The sequence below is a fragment of the Lathyrus oleraceus genome, chromosome 4 (genome assembly GCF_024323335.1).
Source record: "Lathyrus oleraceus cultivar Zhongwan6 chromosome 4, CAAS_Psat_ZW6_1.0, whole genome shotgun sequence".
Classification (NCBI taxonomy): Eukaryota; Viridiplantae; Streptophyta; class Magnoliopsida; order Fabales; family Fabaceae; genus Lathyrus; species Lathyrus oleraceus.
Genome location: NC_066582.1, coordinates 17,305,528 through 17,315,949, shown reverse-complemented (window position 1 = coordinate 17,315,949; position 10,422 = coordinate 17,305,528). Strand labels below are relative to the sequence as shown.

At 33.1% G+C, this 10,422-nt stretch overlaps 1 protein-coding gene across 1 annotated transcript; it reads left to right on the top strand.

Annotated features, from left to right (window-relative positions):
- The first annotated feature begins 1,999 nt into the window (after positions 1-1,999).
- On the top strand, positions 2,000-2,506 carry LOC127135781 (uncharacterized). The gene has a single exon (XM_051062416.1). The coding sequence runs from the start codon at positions 2,000-2,002 to the stop codon at positions 2,504-2,506; it is 507 nt and encodes a 168-aa protein (XP_050918373.1).
- Positions 2,507-10,422: the final 7,916 nt, after the last annotated feature.

Here is a 10,422-nt window from a genome sequence, read left to right as displayed (position 1 = left end):
GAACGTCATTTGGCTGTTATGTGCATAAATAAGATTTTAAGTGCGGAAACAGTGGACGCGCGGGCTTCTAAGCATATAACTCAACAAAACTCACAGATCGGAGAATTTCCATCAAAACCCCAAACTTTCCCAATCTCCCTAAAATCCCCAAAATCCATCAACAATCCAACATATATCATGAATTTGCTCGCATATTATCGTTTAATAAGGTTCAGACTCCTTACCTCTTTGGATTGAAGGAAGTTCTGAGCAATCTTTGGCCTTTTCCTCTTCCTTCTCTTTCTCTTCAGCGTTTCTCCCTTTCTCTGACTCTGAGGCAAAAATACGTGAAAACACTCTGAGTTCTCACCTTGGCCTCTTTTATCCATTTCCACTTTTACCCTTCCACTCTTCATATTCCATTTATTTTATTTATTTAATTATTATTAAAATAAATAACATCTATAATAATAATAATAATTCCCAATATTATTTAATAATTCATTTTACCTTCAAATAATCATATTAAAATAATATTTAAATTAATCTAACAATATTCTGGGTGTTACACCACACATACCATGGCATCCTCCATGCAGTACAAAATGGCTAGGATCCTCACTTTGCACTTGTGGCGACCGCCACAAGCATCATGGCGTCCGTCATGCAGTTCGGCTCCTAAAAAATTACAACAGAAAGAACCCAATATTCCCTCATTCCTCCATATTTTACTCCCACGGTTTCTACAGGTTTGGGACTGCAGTTCAGCATATGTAACACTATATATAATTAGTTTTTAGGAGAATTTAAGAATCAAAGTTTTTCTAGTTTTCATTAGGCATATATTTTACTGTAAAAAGTACTAATCATTCACACTGAGGGATTAATATACTGCTTTATATTCAGAATTCTTTACACTACTTGGATTGTCGAAGATTAATCTTGATGTTATATTTATTTAGAAGTTTTCCCTTATTTAAGTTCTTCCGCATTTGATTTCTCGCGTGTTGCAATTCTCGTAAGTTTTATATGCTTTTATTATTAGTTTGTAAGTATATGTTTGAATCTGATCTTGTATGCATGTGTTGTTGAATCTAATCATAATTCATATCTATATCATCTCTATGATGTTCCTGTTTTATATGTCCAATAATAATAACATGAGTTGTATGCACGTTATGTCTAACTAAGTCCATAGATTCCGGTATGTGAGGATCGTCGTTGCGACGGGACTCGAAAAATTTAAGTGGTGTAACCTTTAGTTTTGAATTATTTTTTTGGTTCTGGTTTTTAAGATTAAATATTCAAAATGTTTTGCATGAAAGTGAGAACGTTTAGATACTGGTCAACAACACGACAGTGTGAGACCAGTATCCAATAAATTTTCTGCATCTTTAATTTCAAATCATTCAAGTATGGGTCAATAATGCAATATTGTGAGACCGGTGTCTGGTCTATTTTCTGCATTTGCAATTTCAAAACACTCAGGTACGAGTCAATAGCACCACAATGTGAGACCATTACCCGATCAATAAAAATAGGATCTTTAATTTCTAAGTACAATGAAAATGCTTTAGACATTAATTAAGACTTAGTAGTTTTCAAAAAGTGTTTCGAAATTGCATGTGTGGAGCGATAGCATGACATTTACGGTTCTGAAATATAACACACGCCAATAGCACGACGGTGAGAGGTTATTGTTTTTAAACTAATATTTTCTCCCGAAAAGTATTTTAAACATAAAAAACGCCAAGGATTTATTGAATCCAAGAGGTACATTGGAAACCATATTCCGATCTCTCTTATTTGATATATTTTCCTAGATCTATTTTATTTTTCTTAGTTTTAGTCTCCCCCTACTTTTTATTTATAGTCTTAGATTTACATAGCATCAATAGATAACCATAAGGTTGATTATTGGTCCTTGTGGGTTCGATATCTTTTAAAACTACAATTGATTCCATTCACTTGCGAAATAGCCCCATCAGTAAGCATTTTATTCCATGAGATTTTAGAACTAATGCCTAAGTTTGATAAATTTATGAAGGAATTACTAAAGGGAACGATAGAGAAAGTGATCAAGGAACATGTAAAGATAACTGAAAATGATGATATGGTAATGTCTCAAACATTGCCACCAAAGCTAAAAGACCCAAGTAAGTTTACTATTTCTTGTAATATTGGTGGAGTAAAGATCCCATATGCTCTGTGTGATTTAGGGTTTAGTATAAATGGCATGCCACTAAAAAAGGTTAAAGAATTGAAAGTGGGTGAGATCACAACGAGTAACATGACTCTCACTTTAGCTGATTCGTCTGTTACTCAATCGCTTGGTATCTTACCAGACGTGCTAGTACATGGCAATGATTTAGTTTTTCCTGCAGATTTTGTGGTGCTTGATACAAAAGGAGATTCAAGAGGTTTGATTATTCTCGGACGCCCATTCTTGGCAACCGGGAAAGCAAAGATAGATGTGGAAACGGGTGAGCTTGTTTTCAAGTTCAACAAAGAAAAAAATGGTTTTTAAGGTGTATGACTGGACACCGTATATGGAGGATTTGGATACTTGCTACCATCTAGAGGAAAAAGGTAGTCAATTAGACAAAAGAAAAGAAACAAGTGAATTGACCGACGTGAGGGTATCCCTTGCGCCTGACGTGTAGTAGGCATGAATCGTCAAGCTAATGACGGAAAAGAAGCATTGGATGGGAGGAAACCCAACGGGTATAACCGATTTTGTTTTGTTTTGGAGAATTTACATTATATTATTCGATACCTTCCAAGAGAGGAATTAGCTACTCGAGCATACCCATTCCATTACTACCTATGTTATTTTTAATGAACAAGTTTATAGCTGTGTTTTTTTCCTTCAGATTTACAAGTTTAGAACTTTAGCATTGAACAAATGATCCAAAGGGAACTTGATAATCAGGAAAGAAACTTATAACTTGAAGGAAAATTATGAGAAAATAATTAAAGGACTTGTACTCAACCTTCAAATACCTCATCTAGTAAGGTTTGAGCCAAATAAATTCCAGTGTTCATTTTTCCTTTCTTTTTGAGTGTATTCATGCATTATTATTTTATCTGATTTGATCTATTTCCAATTAAGTTCATATGGTTTTACTAACACATACTGACGCATTTCTCTGTTTATAACTTTGAGCCTCGGTAACCACCATGTAGTAATAGGAATATCCATTTGCTAACCACTTTGAGCTTAGCCTTTCTTTCAGTGACGTAGCCTAAAATTCTTAACCATATGACTTGAAAGATCTTTTTTTTCCACCCGCTATTGGAAGTTAGGAAGAAATATAGTTCCTAAAGTGTATGAAAAAGATTTAGTAGGGGTTGCTCTTGGAAGTGAGCAAAGTGGTAAATTTGGGGTTGGCGTACTAGAAAAAATTAGTCAAAATTCAAAATTATGAGAAAATAAGAAGTGGAAAAAGACACTTCTTTAAAAAAAAAGAGAAAGAAAAATAATGTTAAGCATAATAAGGACCGCAATTAAAAAAATCTTTAGTACCGTCAAGAAGGAACAAAGGGGTATGAGAATAGAAGGAGGACTAGGCACCTAACTCCAAAGGTTTAAACCTTCTTTCCTAAAAATATCCTACCAGAACATAAGCCAATATACAACCTAAAATGACCTCAAATGTGTGTGTTGTGATTCCTATGATGAATTTTAGTAGAACATGATCAAGTTAAGCATAATTTATTTTGCATGTTGATTGAGAGATAACCTTATCCATTGATTGAGTCATAGTGACCTGAGAGACAGGTTGAATACTCGTCAATGTTTAAGGACGTTTTCCAAATTTGTCGGGTAGGAGTTGAAGCTAGAACGATGGTCAGGTAAAAAAAAATTGGCGAAGTTCGATTGTTATTGTTCGACTTGGTTTCTGTTGAAATGTGCAATTGCAGGTGAGTTACTTAAGGACAAACAACAATTAAAGTTTAAGGTTATGATGACAGTTCGTTGTTACATAAAATCAATTGAAGAAACAAATCAAAGCAAGTTGAATAGGAGAAAAAATGAAGAAGAAAGACCAAAGAATGAGGAAAAAATAGCTAAGTGTTCAGAAATTAGACTTAGTGAAAATTTAGGTGAAAAGGGGAGCAAAAGTTGCGGCCACTGGAATAATTATGTGTAGCATCACGCGTACGATAGTGACATAAAGGCTGCATCACGGGCACGATGCAGGTCATCACACACACTATGGCTCTTTTTTCCGGGATTTTTTATGACGCGTCTGATCCATTATGAGCTCTTTTTAAGGGGAAACTCTACACTTTTTCAGGGGTTACAAAAATTGACACTACAAGTACAATTTTTACAACATCAAGGGTGATTTGGAGAGAATTTGAAGCCACTGGAGGTCAATATTTTAAGGGAAATCATATGATATTCTTCTTTATTCATTTGGTATTGTAATCTGAATTATGAGTAGCTAAGCTCCTCTAGGTTAGATTGTGTGTGATGAACCTTTTTCAATATTGTTAGGTAATATGTTGGTTTGACTTTGTATGAATTCGTTGATCCTTATTCAATTTCTTATTGTTCTTAATGCTTTTTATGTGAGATACTCTTTTAAATTGATTTTGGACATATATGAAATATTGACCATTAGTCTATATGTTGGACCTAAGGAAATTATTGTACTTACGCTAGTTGAATATGAATAAGAGACCCTGGGTATTGGTATAAGGAGTTAACATTATATGCATCGCCTAATCCTGCTTATGCTGGTGGACTAGGGATAAGAAGCTTCGAGTAGTGATTAATGAGTTATTTTGCGAGGGATAGGTTATAGCAGTTTTGTTAATTCGTTGTTGGATTATAGTGGTGAGACCATTCACGTAAGGCATCAAATATAAACAATAAGAAATAGGAGATTTTAAACACAACCTGATTGCTTTCGTAATTATGTTTAAACACTTATTTATTTTTCACATTGCAAACTCGAAAATCCCCCTTTTTACTATTTTTTATACATTGCACGAAATTTGTGTTGTTAAAAACAATCCCTATGGATTTGATCTTAATTATTATTTCGACATTATTGGTACACTTGCCGAGAAATCACCAATTCTCTTAGCTCTATCATGATATGTTAACATAATACATGTTCTATTAAGGTTTAACTCAAAAAAATAGTTTTAATTATTTGTCAACTAAGGCAAAAAACTAAAAGAACATAGTATGATTTGTAAAAGAAGCTATCTCTTGGAGTAACAAACTCGAGACTTAATTCAACACCATAATATGTAAAAAGTATATAATAGTAAATCACAATAATAAATATATACACGGCCAAACAAGAACTACAAGGTTTACATATTAAATAAAGACATATCTATAATATAAGAAAACTAGATGTTATGGAAATTTTTAATTTGCCCCTTAGTATTTTTTTTACAAATCGCCAAAATGGGGGCAATTTTGTTCTAAAATTTTCAAAAATGGACAAAGTTTGATATTTAACCATTTAGTTGCAAAAGTTATGCATATTTGTTGTATTTCATTTACATTTATATATATTTGTTAAATGTTTTTCATTTATTGTGGTTCCAAACCAACCATTGCTAAAGTCCAATCAATTACCTTAATAAGTTATCTCATCAACATGTTTTCAAATTTTTCTTTAGATTTCCTCCCAAAATTGCAACTTAACATTTTCTTTAACACAAATTCATTTCCTCCTATCTCTCTTGTGCTGCATGTACCAAAACCATCTCTCTCATCCTCTTCTTCTTTCTTATCTCTATCCAGATGATATTTTATTACTGTGTTCTTTAAAAAAAAATCTTTTATCCCAATCTTCTTTCAGTCATCCTTTACAAAAACATTGGGTTCAAAAACTTCTTTAAAACTTATTTTCATAAACATATTTACATCTTTTTTGTTGCAAACAAATTTACATCTTCTCTTCGAAATTCTTTATTGATTCATGCTTAATGATTTGTTTCATCAAATGTTTTGTTGATTGATTTACAGACATGTTCTTATGGAGATTAGTACTCATCTCCTTCATTCAACTGCAGGTAAGAGTTTATTGATTCAACTTGAGGTTTCTTTCGGTTGGATAATATTTTATTCATTCATTTCTATTTTCTCCTTTGATTCTTTACACCAAAGTTTTTGAAAAATAAAATCCTAATCTTCTTTAAAAATTATTTTTTTTGTAGTTGTGATTATGTTTTCCATCTTTACCAACTCAATATTCGTAATTTCTGTCTTATGTTTCATAATTTTTGTTTAGGCTTTATAATTTATGAATTTCTGGTTAGCACCTATTTTAACATTTTTCGCATTATTTCGAATAAAAGCAAACTCATATGTCTAGCCTTAATACATGTCCTTGAATCAATTTGTTAGTTTTTCCTACAAATAAAAGTATTTAGATAATGTGAAAATACAACACAATGTAGGTTCTTTAACATGTTTCTTAATCAAATTGTATTGCTAATTTTTCTTTTAAGAGTATGAATCTATAAAAGATAATTGCAATTAATTCCAATTTGAACAACTTTCTCTTTTGCTTCCATTTGTTTTGTTTAGCAGGAATTTTTTTTAACTATTTATATTTTATTCTATTGTTAAAGGCAATGAAAGAATATTTGAAGAGTTTAAATATTTTCCATGAAGGGATTTTTAATAAACGATCTGAAAAATACAGTAGAGGGATAAAAAGGAGGCTTAGTGTTGTAATTTAATTAATTGGGGACCCCAGAGTTTGTTTTTATTTCTAACTTTATCTGATCTTTTTATTTTATTTATTTATTAAATTAACATGTACATAATAAGAAAATTTAAATAAAGGATAAGGACATTACAGAAGATAAAGAGGAAAGCTTATACTAGGATGATAAACAAGAGACCTCGACCTAGCTGCCTCGAGATTGGACAATCGCAAAGGATCTTCTGTTAGATCAAATCCGGGAAGACATCAAATGGGGGAAAAGTACTAGGTCACATCTTAACAATTTCTGTAAGTACTCCGCTACCATTCCTTAAATTGAACCTAAATTGATATCGAATGCCTTACTTGACGAAGGATGGTTACTTTCTATGCAAGAAGAACTAATCCAATTTAAAACAAATGACATTTGAGACTTTGTTCCGCGGCCAATTGATAAAACCGCTATAGGTACAAGATGAGTATTTAGGAACAAGATGGATGAAAATGGTTTAATTTCTAGAAGTAAAGGTAGGTTAGTGGCAAAAAGATATAATCATGCTGAAGGGATAGGCTATGAGGATACTTATGCTCTTGTAGCTTGCCTTGAAGTTATTAGACTCCTTTTGACATTCGCTTGCTACATGGACTTTAAGCTTTACCAAATGGACATTAAGTCCGCTTTTCTAAATGGCCATATAAAAGAAGAGGTGTACGTCTTACAACCTTTGGGTTTTAAGGACCACAATACTCCTAATCATGTTTTTAAGTTGAAAAGAGCCATTTATGGTCTTAAACAAGCTCCTAGAGCTTGGTATGAGCAATTGAGTGGATTTCTTTTATTAAACAAGGATTCAATCGTGGGAAAGTCGACACCATATTGTTTATATGACGTAAGGAAAACATATTCAATTAGTTCAAATTTATGTAGATGATATCATTTTTGGGTCTACTAATGAATCTCTTTGTCAAGAATGTGCTAGTTTGATGCATGGGGAGTATGAGATGTCACTTATAGCAGAGTTAACATACTTCTTATGATTGCAAATCAAGCAAGGAGAAGAAGGGAATTTCATAATTTAAACGAAGTATTGTCTAGATCTTCTAAAGAAGTTTGAGATGAGAGATTAAAAGAATATATTAACACCAATGGCTTCGAATGTACTTATTTACAAAGATGAAAGAGGTATGGATTTCGAAGTAACCAAGTGTTGAAGTATAATCATATCCTTACACTATTTAAATGCAAGTAAGATAGATATCATGTTTAGTGTGTGTATGTATGCTAGATATCAAGCATCCCCTAAGAATTCCCACTTTAAGATCGTTAAATGTATTTTGAGGTATCTTAATGGAACCTTCAATCACGGTATTTTATATCCTAAAGGAAGTTCTTATAGCTTAGTAGGTTATTCTGATTCTGATTTCATGGGTGCAATCAAGATAACAAGAGTATTAGTGGTGCCTGATTCCGCATCTCGAAAAATACGACACTTGTGAGTGCATCACACGCTCACGAAAGACTAACATAGTCACCACCGAACTTTATTTATTCCCAAAAAAGGAAAGGGAAAATATCTATAAAATCCCAAAAAAGATGACAATGATATGGTCGTCGCAATCAAATCGGGTTCGGGAGTCGGTTACGCAAGGGGAAGGTATTAACACCTTTCACGTCTGTTGTACTCAATAGGAACCATTTCGTTAGTTTGTGCATAAGTGTTAGATTAAAGATGTTTAGCATTCCTCGAGTTATTAAAAGTTTTGAAGAGAAAAAGAAAAGGGGTCACAATTTTTTTATCATTAATGTGCCTAACAAGATTGTGGATCTTGCTCTTATGTATCTCTGGGTGCAATGGAGAACTCAAGACTACGTAGTTATGGATAGAAAATGTTTGTTTGTTGGTCATTTTAGAGAAAGGTAATTAGTAGCATTCAAACAAAAAACATTACTTGCCACCCAAAACATAGAGAAGTGAACATTTGCATCGCCTCAGAATGAATAACATAATCCGAATTCTCACAGATTTGTCATCATCACATTCGAGCGGGAAACTTTCTAAATTCTTACGCATGGTAGGAACGAAGATTTGTTTTCATTATCTAAGAATGGATGAATCATATTTCATTTTTAAAGAGGGTTTGATGTTTTATTCCAAAAGGCAAAAAGGTTTGGATGTGTTGGACTGTTTTTGGGTTGGAGGACAAGTATTTAGGACTTGCAAACTCTTCAACTTGGGTCTAATACTCGGGACTAGATCTTACACCTAGGTAGTATTTTTCTTCCATTTTTTATGAAAATGTTTGGAATATTTACAAGTGTTTTGAGTGGAAGACAAACACTTGGGCTTGCAAGCTCTTACAACTTGGGCCTAGTATTCGGGACTAGCACTAAACCTTACACCCAGGTAGTCTTTTTCATCCAATTTATTGCAAACGGAAGACGCATTTGAATTTTTTAAGGAAGACAAGCATTTGGAATTACAAGCTCTTACAACTTAGGTCTAACACTTGAGACTATGAGTGGACCTTACACTCAGGTAGTCTTTTTCTTCCATTGTTGTTGAAAATAGTCAAAGTACTTAAGTTAGTCATTTTGAATTTATTTGAGAAAAGAGCTTGATTTGGCTCAAGATTTTGATTTGCGTTGCGAATATGAAATGACTTGACGGTTTTGAAATTATTTTTTGAATTGACGATGAAAGTGGTTGAAGAATGAAAAAAGGGTGAGAATCGTAACGAAAGGGCACAAATTGCATCGGAAAGGGTGCAAATTCTAGTATGATGATGCAAAATCTAGCATGAGGTGTAACTTAATTCCACAAATAAATTGAATCGCAATATGTACAACGCACGCAACAAAATAAGAGGATAGAAGCGTGTTAGGTCTGTGTTTTTATGATTGGCAACAATTTTGTTAAAACATGTATCACAACAAGATGTTAAGCATGATGTCGTGACATGTTGATTAGACATCTTTGCAGGTTTTATTTTACTTCTTGGAAGACTTATTTTATTATGAGATCTCTTAAGATTCTCTGAATATTCAGCTATGATATCTGACTGTTCAAGAAGGTTTATTTTAGGAACTCTTGTTTCGTTTCCAGTTGTGCACTTGTTTCATAAAAAGGTATGTTGAGACATTTTAGGAAACATGTGATCTTGTTCTTGATTTTATGCAGAAGATTCTGCAGACTTTATGCAACAGTCCAGATTGGATCTGATGCGGTTTTTTAGCCTAAGCCCATGCCTACCAAAGGCTATTTAAAGAGGACGGTGCTAAACCTACAAAAAAAGAGCTATGTTTGAGCATTAGAAAATTAGGGTTTTAGTGTTCTTTGTTATTTGTGAGCCACTATTATATCTCGTTGATATTAGAGTTGGACTGTGTCTTTGAGTTGTAATTATTAATCACTCATAAGCTTTTAAGAAAGAATGAATTATATGTTTTGGAAGAGTGTTTTCTATTATTTGATTAAAGTCATTATCACTGTGTGTGATTGAAGGGAAGTGAGAGGGGTCTCATATCTATGAGAGTCTTAGATAGAAATTCCAAGGGTAGTGATTAGGTGAGAAGTTTGTAAAATTAGAGGTTGTTTAGAACTTCAAACTAATACTATTATAGTGGATTTCCTTCCTAGCTTGGATGCCCCCAGATGTAGGTGACGTTGCACCGAACTGGGTTAACAATTGATCTGTGTTATTTACTTCCTACTTTTTACACTATAACTGTTTTTGGTGTGACATGCTCTGATTCTGGTGT

Coding starts and splice junctions, on each gene's coding strand:
- LOC127135781 (XM_051062416.1), top strand. CDS start 2,000: ATGCCTAAGTTTGATAAATTTATGAAGGAATTACTAAAGGGAACGATA.